At 42.1% G+C, this 14,106-nt stretch overlaps 1 protein-coding gene across 4 annotated transcripts in view; it reads left to right on the top strand.

The window, feature by feature from the left end:
* ZCCHC17 (zinc finger CCHC-type containing 17) overlaps positions 1-14,106 on the top strand; it is a 50,912-nt gene that overhangs the window by 23,476 nt on the left and 13,330 nt on the right. For all 4 annotated transcript variants that reach the window (XM_081086348.1, XM_081086351.1, XM_081086350.1 and 1 more), the window contains 4 exons: positions 3,018-3,118; positions 4,408-4,499; positions 8,606-8,706; positions 10,500-10,642. In XM_081086348.1, the coding sequence (XP_080942474.1) occupies positions 3,018-3,118; positions 4,408-4,499; positions 8,606-8,706; positions 10,500-10,642 (437 nt within the window). The remainder of the gene's footprint in view (positions 1-3,017; positions 3,119-4,407; positions 4,500-8,605; positions 8,707-10,499; positions 10,643-14,106) is intronic.

Below are 14,106 nucleotides of genomic sequence, written 5' to 3'. Positions count from 1 at the left end.
CATTTTTATATAATCTTTGAACATCATCTTAAAAAATATATTTTTATTGATTTCAGAGAGAAAGGGAGAAGGAGAGAGAAAGATAGAAACATCAATGATGAGAGATAATCATTGATCGGCTGTCTCCTGTATGCCCTCTATTAGAGATTGAGCCTGCAACCCAGGCATGTGCCCTGACCAACTGGGAATCGAACCATGACCTCCTGGTTCATGGGTTGATGCTCAACCACTGAGCCACGCTGACTGGGCTTGAACATCATTTTTAATGGGCCATCTAGTGGCTATCTATAGTATAGGTCATTTTCCATTACCCTACTGTTGGATATTAAGTTATTTCTAATTTTTTTCCATTTTAAAAATACATTGCATATTTTCATGTAGATTGCTTTCCCAGATGCATATAGCCTTTTCTATGTATAAGATTATTTTCTTAGGATAGAGTCCCAGAAATGATTATGTGCCAATTAATTATTATTCAGGGACAGACTAATAATTATGCAGGGAACAGAATACAATTGAGAAACATTTTGTTAATTATGCTGGGGAGTACAGGATAAATCTGGCTTCCACCAGGGCTGTATCAAGTTGCTCAGTTTACACATGCAGGGCTTCGTCCCTTTGCTTCCCTCTGGTTGACTCTTGCCACCTGGTGGTAAAGATGGGCATTGGTAACTTTTTGTAGTTTATAATCCTGACAAAAATCTTAAGAAAGATTATTTGATTTGGATAATTTAACTATTGTCTGTGTCTGACCCTCAACCAATGAATTGCAATGGCCAAAGATGTGAAGTACCTTTTTTTTAAAAAAAAATTTGAGAGAGAGAGGAAGGGACAGAGAGAAACATCAATTTGTTGTTCCACTTATTTATGCATTCATTGGTTGATTCTTATATGTACCCTGACCCAGGATCGAACCTACAACCTTGGCATATTGGGATGCTGCTGTAACCCCTGAGCTACTCAGCTGGGGCATAAAGTGCCTTGATTGACTAAGCCTGGGTTAATGTGCCCACAATTGGGGGTTAGGTCAGCTCCAACCAAATTACATGGACTGACCAGATTACTTTAGAATATAATAAAGATGTTTTCTCAGGAAAGGACCTTGGCAGACAGGAAAAGGATATCTGTTGTAAATGTTTTCTTAAGTATCAGTAATTTAATAATTATTGCAGATTTTAATTATTTTAAAATTAATTTTATTAAATGCTTTATCACTCTTGATAAGCCATTGGTAAATGATTTCTAAAAATTCATACTAATCTTAGCAATATTTATTATTTTAATATACTCTAATCAACTTTGGGTATTGTTATTTTCTAAATATTTTGCTAATTTAATAGATTAAAAATTGTACTTTATATTTCCTTTTTTCACTTAACATCTATGATAATTATCTTTTACTAGAGGCCCAGTGCACGAAATTCATGCACGGGGGGGTCCCTCAGCCCGATCTGCATCCTCTCTAATCCAGGACCCCTTGGGGGATGTCCGACTGTCTCTTGTGATCCGGGACCGCTGGCTCCTAACTGCTCGCCTGGCTGATCACCCCTAACCACCTCTGCCTGCCTGCCTTATCGCCCCTAACTGCTCCCCTACCAGCCTGATCGCCCCTAACTGCCTCTGCCTTGCCCTGCACCCAGGACCTAGGATTCCCTCCTCTCGCCGGTCACAGGCACCCTGGACCTAGGTTTCCCTCCCTCTGGCCAGCCGCAGGCACCCAGGACCTGGGCCGGCTTCGCCCAGGCTGCATCTGCAGGCACCCGGGACTGTCGGGCAGGTGGCTAGTCCCTCTCCTGGGCCGTAGCTGCAGGCACTGGCGCCCGGGACTGCGGGGCGGGCAGCTTATCCCCCTCCCGGGCCGCAGGCGCAGCCACTGGCACCCAGGACCGCCAGGCAGGCGGCTTATCCCTCTCCCAGGCCGCAGCCTGGCTGGTCCCCATTCCTCTCTCCCCAATGTTGAGTGTCTGAATGGTTAAGGCATGATGACATGAGGACGTGATGACCATTTCATATTAGTTCTTTATTATATAGGATAACTGTAATTTAAATAGCTGCTTTGATAGATTTACCATTACCAAGCTATTTTTCAATTCTTGAACATTTAGGTTATTTTTTTAAAATATATTTTATTGATTTTTTACAGAGAGGAAGGGAGAAGGATAGAGAGTTGGAAACATCGATGAGAGAGAAACATCGATCAGCTGCCTCCTGCACACCCCCAACTGGGGATGTGCCTGCAACCAAGGTACATGCCCTTGACCAGAATCGAACCTGGGACCCTTCAGTCCGCAGGCTGATACTCTATCCACTGAGCCAAACTGGTCAGGGCGACATTTGGGTTATTTAAAAATTTTTGTTTTTAACCTTTGTAGGTAATGATACTGCAAGTATTTTTTTTTTCCTGCAAGTATTTTTATATGCCCATAGATTTTGCCTCTATGAGGTTTTTCTTTTGGAAAAATTTCAATGATATTTTTGCATCTTTTTTAAAGCTCTTTGCTTTAAAGCTCTTTGCTTTAAAGAATTTTACCAACTTGTATTTTTATTATATAGTTATTGTATCATATTTTACCAACATTGAATACTATTTTAAAGAATATTTGTTAGTTGATTAGATATAAAAAGTGATCTCAAATAGTTTTAATTTGCAATTTTAAATTAATGACTTTTTTTTTAATATATTTTATTGATTTTTCACAGAGAGGAAGGGAGAGAGATAGAGAGTTAGAAACATCGATGAGAGAGAAACATCGATCAGCTGCCTCCTGCACATCTCCCACCGGGGATGTGCCCGCAACCCAGGTACATGCCCTTGACCAGAATTGAACCTGGGACCTTTCAGTCACAGGCCGACGCTCTATCCACTGAGCCAAACCGGTTTCGGCAATGACTTTTTTTTAGTGAATTCCCAACTTCCATCTTCTTGTTACCTTGTTATTTAGAGTATAAACACCAGACATAGAGCATCACATCAGACATACCTTGTGCTTTATTTTATTTCTTTTTCTTGTGCCCAGGTCTGGTCCATCGAACTCACATGTCATCCTGTCGTGTGGATAAGCCTTCTGAAATAGTAGATGTTGGAGACAAAGTATGGGTGAAGCTTATTGGCCGAGAGGTAAAGTTCTGTGTTAATTTCATCTGGTTAGAAAGGATTAGGAAAAGCCAGGGTTTTCTTGGTATTTTATGATGGTGAGTGTGTATATGCTGTTAATTGTGGCTGAGAATCTTATTTTGAATCCTGCCCCATAATCTGTCCTGAATATAAACCTTCTGGCTGGTTCTCCTCTCAAACTGAGAAGGAATGGTGTGAACTACTATAGGTGTAGCACAAAAAGACATAGAGTTTACAGTCACTTTTCCTAATACCTGGCACCATGCGACATGAGGAAAGTGAGAAAGCTCTGAAGAACCCTGTTACAGCTCACTTTAGGGTAAGTGGGCTGTGGGTCATTCATTCATACGCAATTTAAAAATTTTTATTTTTAACCTTTGTAGGTAATAATACTGCAAGTATTTTTATATGCCCATAGGTTTAAGGGAAGACCACAGGAGAAATATGAACATGTACTGAGGCCTGCTCTGCTACCAGGGGAGACAGCCTGAAAGAGATACTATTAAACAGTATTTGAGTGCTTAATGTGCATTAGTTCTGAGGGATATAAGAGTGAACTAGACATAGATGACCCCAGCTATTATAGAGCTTATATAGAATATAACTGGAGGAGAGAAAGAAAAAGTAAACAAATTAAAATAATTAAAAATTATGGTAAGTGCTATAATGGGTTCAAACAGTGTCAGAAGTAGGCTTAGATAAAGTTGTCAGGAATGGGCTTTCTGAGGAGATGGAGTGTGAGCTGGGAAGGAAGTAGTCATGAAAAGTTGGGATAAGGATATTCTAGATAGAGAATAGCTGGTCAAAGACCCTGAAGTGAAGAAGGGCTTCAGATGCTGGAGGAAGCAAAAGAAGACCAATGTGGTTAACAATTGTCCTCATGTTTGTAGAGGTTCTAGACCAAGTCCAAAAGGAGATCTAGCCTATTGGAATGTTCTGAAACTCATTCTGGGCTCATGGATCTCTGCATTAATCATTATGCTGAATTTACCTGAAGAAACAGCTTTTCTTTTCTGCTGGGTTACTTCGACAGACCTTGGATTTGGGGACAACCATTTTTGTCTTTCCCCCCAAGAGGGGCAAAAAGAGATGAAAACCATTTCCTAAAATCCTATCACAGAGCCTGCCTATTATGCTTGTTAGCACCACCAGTGCTCTTAGCACAGGACCTTGGCTATTAGAGGAGTACTGTTTGTTATGATGACAAAAAATTTCTATTCTTAGCTAATTCTAGATCAGTAGTCTAAATGATGTACTTTGAATTTTGATGACTTTGTTTTCATCTTTTTCAGATGAAAAATGATAGGATAAAAGTATCTCTCTCCATGAAAGTTGTCAACCAAGGGACTGGGAAGGACCTTGACCCCAACAACGTTATCATTGAGTAGGTAAAAGGTTTGGAAAGGCTAACATTCTTCTACCTCTCAAACCATGGAGTGCTGTAGTGAATCAGGCTGACGGGAAACCCTGCCATTTATAGACTGTGTATTGATGAGCTCTATAACCTTTGTGTCCTTGGTTTTTAGAGGTATAGTGTTATATAAAACACTTGTAACATGCAAAGTTCCCAGCACAGAAGTGCTCCGTTGTGGGTTTTGTTTCTTTTCCCTTACTCTTTTTCTGCTTCTGCCCTTTAGCCAGTCAGCAAGCAAGTATTCATGGAGTACCTGTTATTTGCCACTCTCCTAGCACTGGGACTGAAAAAGGAAGATACCAAAGGGGAGGGTAATCTAGAAGCAACTCCAATAGGGTTTAGATCCCTGTGTCTTGGGATGCACTGTATTCTGAACACTACATCTTACTTTCATTGGCTCTTCTTTTTTTTTAATTTTATTGATTTCAGAGAGGAAGGGAGAGGGAAAGAGAGATAGAAACATCAATGATGAGAGAGAATCATTGATCAGCTGCCTCTTGCATGCCCCCTACTGGGGATCGAGCCCACAACCTGGGCATGTGCCCTTGACCAGAATTGAACCCGGGACCCTTTAGTCCACAGGCCAATGCTCTATACATTGAGCCAAATCAGCTAGGGCTCATTGGCTCTTCTGACCTTTAATTTGGCAGTGGAAGATTTTCTATTTATGTAGGATAATGTCTGGTGATACAGGGAATTTACCATCTGTATTTCTTGACTATATGCCAGTGATTTCTAACCAGGGGCTCCTAGGTCCTTTTTTGTTGTTGTTCTTTTTTATTTTCTACTAGAGGCCCGGTGCTCAAAATTCATGCGGGGCGGTGGTGTCCCCTCAGCCCAGCCTGCACCCTCTCCAATCCGGGATCCCTCTCACAATCCTGGACTGCTGGCTCCTAATCACTCACCTGACTGCCTGCCTGCCAGGTCACCCCTAACTGCCTCTGTGTGCCAGCCTGGTTGTTCCTAACTGCCCCCTTGCTGCTGGCCAGGTTGCCCCCAGCTGCCCCAGCCCTGCTGGCCTGGTCACTTCTAATTGCCCCACCCCTTACTGCCCCCCTGGTCGTATGCAGCCATCTTGTGAGGGTATGATGGTCAATTTACATATTGCCTCTTTATTCTATAGGGTTTCCCCCCCTAGATCCTTAAAACCTCTTCAAAAGGAGTCTTGGGGATTTATGAACTGTTTCCAGTGTTTCAGAAAGCCAACCAAAATCATACATTTATCCTCATGTTAACCATGACATTATGTTGTTGCTTTTGATGATAAAGTATCATATTTACCTCATACTAATCAGGTTGCTCTCAGTGATAGTTATGATATCAATTTTTAGAAAACAGCCCTGATGGGTTTGGCTCAGTGGATAGAGTGTTGGCCTGAGGACTGAAAGGTCCCAGGTTCGATTCCGGTCAAGGGCATGTATCTTGGTTAAAGGGACATCCCCAGTGGGGGTGTGTGCATGAGGCAGCTGATCAATGTTTCTCTCATCAATGTTTCTAACTCTCTATCCCTCTCCCTTCCTCTCTGTAAAAAGTCAATAAAATATATTTTTAAAAAAAACAAAAAAAAACAAGAAAAAAAAAGTTGCATGAGTGATATCTTGGTGGTGAAAAGTTTGGAAACCCTATGTTTATTGTACTCAGTAAAATCACCTTGGATATGAAGGTATTTTACCTAAAAGGAAGAGAAGTGGTATTTATTGAATACATACTATATGCCAGGTATTGTGCAAGGCAGTTTATGTATATTAGTGCATCCGATTCTCATAACAACCTGCAAAGTAGATATTTTCTCCATTTTACTTTATCTCTCTAGTCTCTAACTTGATGCTTAGTAATAACTTGCTTAGGGTTTTATAGCAAATCATAGTGGGTTAGGATTTTTAATCTCAGTCTCCCTGACATTAAGGCTAAGCCCCTTTATACTACATGATGCTTCTAGCAGTTGCATGCAACTTACAGAGTTTTTCATATATCTCTAAATATTGACATGTTTGTAGGGCTGATTATTGACAAAACACTTTCCATTTATGGTAGGAATCTTTTATAACTCTGCTCAGAAATGTTATCTGATTCTGGCATTTATCAAAATTACATTATAATAAATTGCTTCTGTTCCAAATAATTTTATGCTATGCAGCCTCATTAAAAAGCAGTGAAATTTCCTAAAGCCATCCTTGTAAGGGTAAAATATGAAAATAAGTAAGACAAAAGAGCTACCTCTCTATCAAAACAAGAGTAGAGAAGGGAAAGGGCTCCCTGGGTTTATGCTGGTTGTGTTTCCATGTATAGACTGTTTCTAGTAATAACCAAGTGGAAACAGTACTTTGTTGTAAACTGTTCGTATAGCTGCATCCAGGAAAGAAGCATGGCTTGGTGAAATGATGACGGCTTTTAGAGTTAGACTTGAATCAGAAAGAGTTCTAGTTCTGCCCCAAAGTAGTATGACTTTGAGCAGATTACCTAGCCTCCCTGGACCATAACTTCTTCACTATAAAATGACACCTACCTCTCAGAAATGATAGAATAATTTAAATAAAATCTTGTTTGTAAAGAGCCTAGCTTATTGTCTGGTCTATCATAGAAACTTAATTTATAATAGCTAATTGTGGTTACTGTTTTAAAATGTCTCTTTGTTTTTCTTCTAATATCTGAAATTATCATATCTTTTCTTTTGAAAGAATCGATAAGACCCATGAGAAAATGGGCTACATCATAACCTTATCTCCCATAGTACCTGATATATAGCAGTCAGTTAGGTAGTACATCCACTTATTCCTTTATCCAACAAGTGTTTGTTGGGGTCACATTCTGTTTGAGGTACAATGGCAATACCAAGATTTCTGCGCAAGGACCTAACTGCCTAGTGTAATGAAATAATTATGCAAATAACTTTAAGATAAGGCAACATGTAATAAGTGCTAAAAGAGTGGTAAAAAGAAAGGATTCTAGTCCTGGCCCAGTGTCGCTCAGTAGGTTGGAGCATCTTCCTGTACACCGAAAGGTCAGGGGTTTGATTCTCAGTCAGGGCACATATCTACGTTGTAAGTTCAATCCCTGTTTGGGGCATGGAAGGCAACCAATGTTTCTCTCTCCCTCTCCCTCCCTCACTCCCTTCCCTCTCTCTAAAATATCAATGAGCATGTCCTCGGGTGAAGATTAAAAATAAATAAAGAAAGTAAGTATTCTAGGAATTAGCTTGAAGAGAAAGAGTTGATTTAAGGCCCTGGTGATCAGAGAAGAAGTGGCATTTGAGCTAGGTCTTGAGGAATGGATAAGATTTTGTCAGGCAGCAGGGGAAGGAATGGCATTCAAGGCAGTAGAAATGGTTTGAGGAGCCTGGCCATTGTGGTTCAGTGGTTGAGCATCAACCCAGAAATCAAGAGGTGTCCATCTGGAGAAAGTAAAGTAGTCTGGTTTGGCTAGAGTAGTGGTTCTCAACCTTCTGGCCCTTTAAATACAGTTCCTCATGTTGTGACCCAACCATAAAATTATTTTCGTTGCTACTTCATAACTGTAATGTTGCTACTGTTATGAATCGTAATGTAAATATCTGATATGCAGGATGGTCTTAGGCGACCCCTGTGAAAGTGTCGTTCGACCGCCAAAGGGGTCGCGACCCACAGGTTGAGAACCCCTGCGCTAGAGCATATTGTACAAGTAAAGATGAAGCTGGAAAAGTAGGTTTGATGGTAAAAGGACTTGAATGCCAAAGTAAGGAATTTGGACTTGATTTTCCAGGAAGTCTTTGAAGGTCTTTTAAATCCAGGAGTGACTTTGTAAAGGTTGTAGGGGACTTAGCAAGGTGCATAATTATCTCTTTATCCTCTGTGCATCAATGAGATGAAGTGTAGTTTTATTCATAATTATTAATTCAGACCCTTGTCCTGAATGAAAAAAAATGTTCTATTTCACACCATTGCTTTTATTGCCCATCTCCTTATGCCCAACACTTTTCCTTCTTTCTCCCTTCCACCTGCCAAAAGCAAAAGAAAAAACCAACATACAGCATTACCTTGTAATATCTCTGGCCACATCTCTTAATCAGGCCAACAGTCACAGTATCCTTTTCATTACAGGCAAGAAGAGAGGCGGAGGCGGTCCTTCCAGGATTACACTGGGCAGAAAATCACCCTTGAGGCTGTCCTGAACACTACCTGCAAGAAGTGTGGCTGCAAAGGTAAGGTGAAGCCTCTGCCATTTCAGTTTGTCAGTCCTTGTGGGCGGACCCTGTACTGGATGAGCAGCCTTGTGAGTTTAGTTCACCCTGTTTTTAAGCCAGGTGATGGCTTGACCTGTTCATGCTGTTATTCCTACTAGACTTACATCAGAGTTCATGGCTTGCTACTTTTTCTGTTTCCTTTTCTGAATGCTAGCCCTGGTGGTGACACTGTTAAACTGTCACCACCTCTTCTCACCTCTCTGCAGCTAATGCCCTACCTGGGCAAGGCCCCAGGTACTCTGCCAGGAAGGTAAGAGTGTTGGATTATGATTAACTCTCTAAATTTTATCTCCAAAGGATCATTATTATTCTGCTGCAAGAATTAAGAAACTTAGAAATATATTCCTTAAGGAATCAAGTTAAACCCTTTCTTGCTCATCTCTTTAACTTCAGAATTCTGAATGCAGTATCCTCTTAGTAATAAAGAACACACTCTAGTCATTTTCTTTTAGCTCTGCTTCCTCAGGTTTCCTCTAGTCTTACTCAAATATTAAAGAGCTCTTTCAGCCTGACTTCCTTGTTGGAGCTGTAATGAGAGGGGTTGCCAACTTCTCATTTCAGAGTGGCCTCAATTTGTTACCACTTCTCCCGAGCCTTCTATCTACCTAGCCTTGTTGATTTTTCTACAGCGACTGGTGACATATTTGTGCCCTGGTTGAGGTTGTGGGGTTTAAGCCGCTATTTATCATTAATGTAGAGGGAAGAAAGAAAAGTAAAATGGAGAGAAAGAATACCTCCTCGGGGGAATTGTGGGAGCATTCCAAATATTTGGAAAACTAGGCTGTATTCTTCTTCCAGGAACCAATCCAGCTTCTGGATTCAGAGTTACAAAGTCGTTTACATGTTGCTTTTGATGGCTTTATCCAATTCTGTGTGCCCCTGAGATAGGGTCTACAGTAAGCACAGACAAAACCAGCTCTATAGCCTCTGTTAAAGGGGCCCTTGATAGCACTGTAGGCTCAGGGAAGGTGGTGTCTTCTTACCTTCAACTTGTGTCCACCAAGTATAACATGAGGCAGAGAAGAATAATGAGAGATGGAATTTGGCCCACTCAGCAAAGGCTGGGCCAAAGGTGGTTGGTTTTGGTGCAGCAGAAAGAGTACAGGGCAGGGGGGCACAAGACCCTAGGTAAGTTTTACTTCTGCTGTTCTCTGTGTGACCTTACACTACTTCTCTACTCTGGGCCTTCATATCCTCTGCAAATGCAATGTTGTATTTGATTATCTCTAAGGCCCTTGCCAGACCTGACAGTCTGTGCATGTCAAGTGCCCTAGGTGACCATGCCTGTCTCTCTGTGTGTTAGCTTGGATGCTGCCTTCCTGCCAGCTGCCTGAGAGCTATCTTTCTTCAGGACCTTGGTCTGCCACTTGGCTCACTCTGCTAAACATTCTGCTCTCTGGAACAGCCTTTTGTTTTCAGGAATAAGTTCCAAATAGATCTTTAAAAATTACTAAGCTTCATTGCTAATAGAGGGCAGTACCAGCCTGCATGCTCATCTGTATCTTCTGCCATTTCCAAAGCAGTGCCAGTGTTCCCCACAGCTTTAGGACCAGCTGCAAGGCTGGCTCTGGTTGAGTGAGCAATGCCATCTTGAGGTGACAGAAAATCTGTTCTGAATCCAATAGCTGCTCTGAATGAACTCAGTAATACCTCCTGAACCAGCTAGCCCTTCCAGGACCCTCTGGGGAAGATCCACCTGCTGAGAGGAACGACTGCTTTCTCCTCCCAACTTTTCTACTTCACTTCTGCAGGCCACTTTGCAAAGGATTGTTTCATGCAACCAGGTGGGACCAAATACTCTCTGATACCTGATGAGGATGAGGAGAAGGTAGAGGCAAAGGCAGCAGATTTTGATAAGCCTGACCCTACAAAGAATTCTAGGAAAAGAAAGAAGGTGAGTGCTATCTTGCTTTATTTATCATATAAATAGATATGTTTTAGAATGTAAATGTACTTTGCACAGAAATGTAAAAAATGCTGAAAAACATAAAGAATATTAGGATCTCCTGTAATCTTTCTACCCAGGGAAACTCTTATAGTATTTTTGGATGTTCTAATGCTTTTTATAGGTAATAATTAATATATACACACACACTCTTATACATATATACACAAAATTATGGTCATCCTAGGCATAACTTATATCCTACTTATTTTATTATACTTACTAAAAGCATTTTCTGGTGTCCTTATTTGTTCTTCAAAAACTTGATTTAAGAGCCACTGTGTGATTTTTTTTTTTTGGTGTCAGGAGTGGAATAATGTTTTATTTAATAACTAGAGGCCCGATGCATGACATTTGTGCAAGGGTAGGCCCTCACAGCTGTGCAGGCTGCTGCCTTGGCCCTAGCAGCCCCGGCTTCGTCTGGAAGGTTGTCGGGATAGTTGTTCTGCTGTTCGGTCTAATTAGCATATTAGCTCTTTATTATATAGGATTTTTCTATTGTTGGATATTTTTTATTATTTCCAACCTAAATTTGCCACATATCTTATTGTTTTCTTTGGTTACATTCTTAAAAAGATTACTGAATTAGGGCTTTAAGGCTCTAGATACATTTTGCCAAACTGTTATTCCAGAAAGTGGTGGATGAGAGTGTCTGTCTCAGTGAGTTCTGTCTCTTACCTACTACTTACAGCAGAAGAATTCATAAAACAGACATTGTGGTGCACAAAAACTGCATTTGTAATTTGTCAAATGATACACAGAGAAAATGAAAAACTATGCAACGGTTTGGTCAGGATATACTGGTTCTCATGTTGTGCAGTATTTTTCTAATTGTGGCCAGTTATTAAATTTGGGGGTTTGGTTTGGTTTTGTTTAAAACTTTAGCAAACTTTTGTTGTGGTCAACTTGTTCCAGGCATTGCAAACCTAGGAATACAAAAACTGTGATCAAACCCTTGCTCTCGTGTGCATTATCTACAAATTAAGTATTATCTTCACCCTGGCTGGCATGGCTCAGTGGTTAGAGTGTCGGCCTGCCAACCGAAGGGTCTCGGGTTCGATACTGTCAAAGGCACATACCTGGGTTGCAGGTTCCCTCCCCAGGTTGGGTTGCATGTGAGAGGCAATCAGTTGATATGGCTCTCTCACATCAATGTTTTTCTCTCTCTCCTCTCTCTGTCCCCCCCTCTTCCACTTTCTCTAAAAATCAATGGAAAAAATATCCTCGTGTGAGGATCAACAAAAATAAACAAATAAATAAGTGTCCTCCAGTGAGGATTAACCAAAAAAAAAAAGTCTTTATTCTATAGGTGAGGAAAAGGGTGTATTTTAACATTATAAGAATTAGCCAAATATATTAATAATAATTTATTGATCTGTATTTTCTCTCCCTGGGTGATAACATCCTTTCTAAGACTTTGTCTCCATGATACCTAACTAGTATCTCAAACTTTGGCTTGGAGTCCATCAGATGTAAATTTGAGACCCATACCAGCTATGTAATTTTGGGCTCTTTAACTTCAATTAATTTTCAAAGTGGGATTGTTCTGGTCTTTGATGAGAGTGTTCCTTGCAGAGGGATACACAGCTCCCAAAAATAGATATAAAGTACTGACAAATAAGTGCTTAATTAATGTTGGCCATTAGCTCTTCTTTAGCCCTCCTTCCTACACACACACACACACACACACACACACACACACACACACACACACTCACCCCCATCACCATAAAAACAACAACCCAAACTCTGGTTTCTGTCCTTCTGTCTTGCATTACTTGTTTTAATGATACCTTAATTACATTTTTTCCACTCCCACTGCTACTCTGCATTTCATCCCCTCACAACTCTCCCATTTAGACTGTTGAACTAGCTTAGGGAGATTTTAAAAATGTATATTTTGTTGCCAACCTCTTAGTATCAAGGTCAGCAGCCCCCAGGGTCAGAACCATCCCCGCTACAGCAGTGGCACTGTCTCTGCAGCAGATGTGCACTGAACCTCGCCAGGGGCCATGGCTAAACCCGCCCACCTGGCCCCAGCCTGGCCCAGTCCCACCCGCTCCAGAAGATTGGAGCCCTGCCCTGAGCACATACAGCTGCGAAAGGGCCACATACAATTTAAAGAATGGTGCCAAGCAGGGAGGTTTGACAGTTACTCCCTCTTTGGCCTCGCTGCCCCCTAGTGCCCCACCAACCAGTGCCTCCAGGCACGACCACCGCTACAGGGCTGCTGGCCAGAGCCCGCCCCTCCGAGGCCTGTGGAACCCTCTGCAAAGGTTCGATAGCTACAGTCCCAGGAAACAATCATGTCCTCCTCCCCTAATCAGCACCTGCTACCTGTAAGGGTACCCGTGGGCTTAAAAATAACAATCCCTTCCCGTTTAGACATCACTTACTTGATGAAACATTTCTAAGTTTATTAGCTCAGAACCTTCTCATGACAACTCAGTGAGGTAGGCGGAGAAGAGATTACAATTCCCATGGTATATGTGTATGTATTCAGAAATGAAGCTCAGAGAGGAAAAGTGGCAAGCCCAGTGGTTCCCAAGATGCAGCACACACCCCACAGGGGGGGTAATTTGATTTTAAGTGGGGGCAATTCGAGAATGAGTTAACAGTGACTTTTTTGCATTTCTTATGGTTCTAGGGGCCCTCATCTACAGTGTATCCTATATAATAAAAGGCTAATATGCAAATGACCGAATGGTGGAATGACCGGTCACTATGATGCGCACTGACCACCAGGGGCAGACACTCAATGCAGGAGCTGCCCCCTGGAGGTCAGTGTGCTCCCACAGGGGGAGTGCCGCTCAGCCAGAAGCAGGGCTCACGGTTGGCAAGCACAGTGGCAGTGGGGGGAGCCTCTCCTGCCTCCTTGGCAATGCTAAGGATGTCTGACTAATGGCTTAGTGGGCTTAAACCATCAGTCGGACATCCCCCCAGGGCTCCTGGACTGCAAGAGGGCGCAGGCCAGGCTGAGGGCGCCCCCCCCCCCCGAAGTGCACGAATTTCGTGCACTGGGCCTCTAGTACATAATAAAAGGCTAATACGCAAATTGACTGACCCACAGAATGACCATTTGCTAAGACGTGCACTGACCACCAGAGGGCAGATGCTCAACGTAGGAGCTGCCCCCTGGTAGTGCACTCCCACAGGGGGAGCACTGCTCAATCGGAAGCCAGGCTCATGGCCCGCTAAGCCTAAGCCATCAGTCGGACATCCCCTGAGGGCTCCCAGACTGCGAGAGGGTGCAGGCCCAGGCTGAGGGACCTGCCCCCCCTCCCCCGAGTGCATGAATCTTGTGCACCAGGCCTCTAGTTGAAATATAAAACAAAAGAAAGGCAGTTCATAATCTGACTGTTTTACCAGAATTACATTATTGTGGCACATATTTTCTACCAGCTGTTTTCCAA

This window comes from Myotis nattereri, assembly GCF_964212035.1.
Source record: "Myotis nattereri genome assembly, chromosome: 3".
NCBI classification, from domain to species: domain Eukaryota; kingdom Metazoa; phylum Chordata; class Mammalia; order Chiroptera; family Vespertilionidae; genus Myotis; species Myotis nattereri.
The sequence above is the reverse complement of the archived record's forward strand: the minus strand, read 5'-3'. Positions and strand labels throughout refer to the sequence as shown.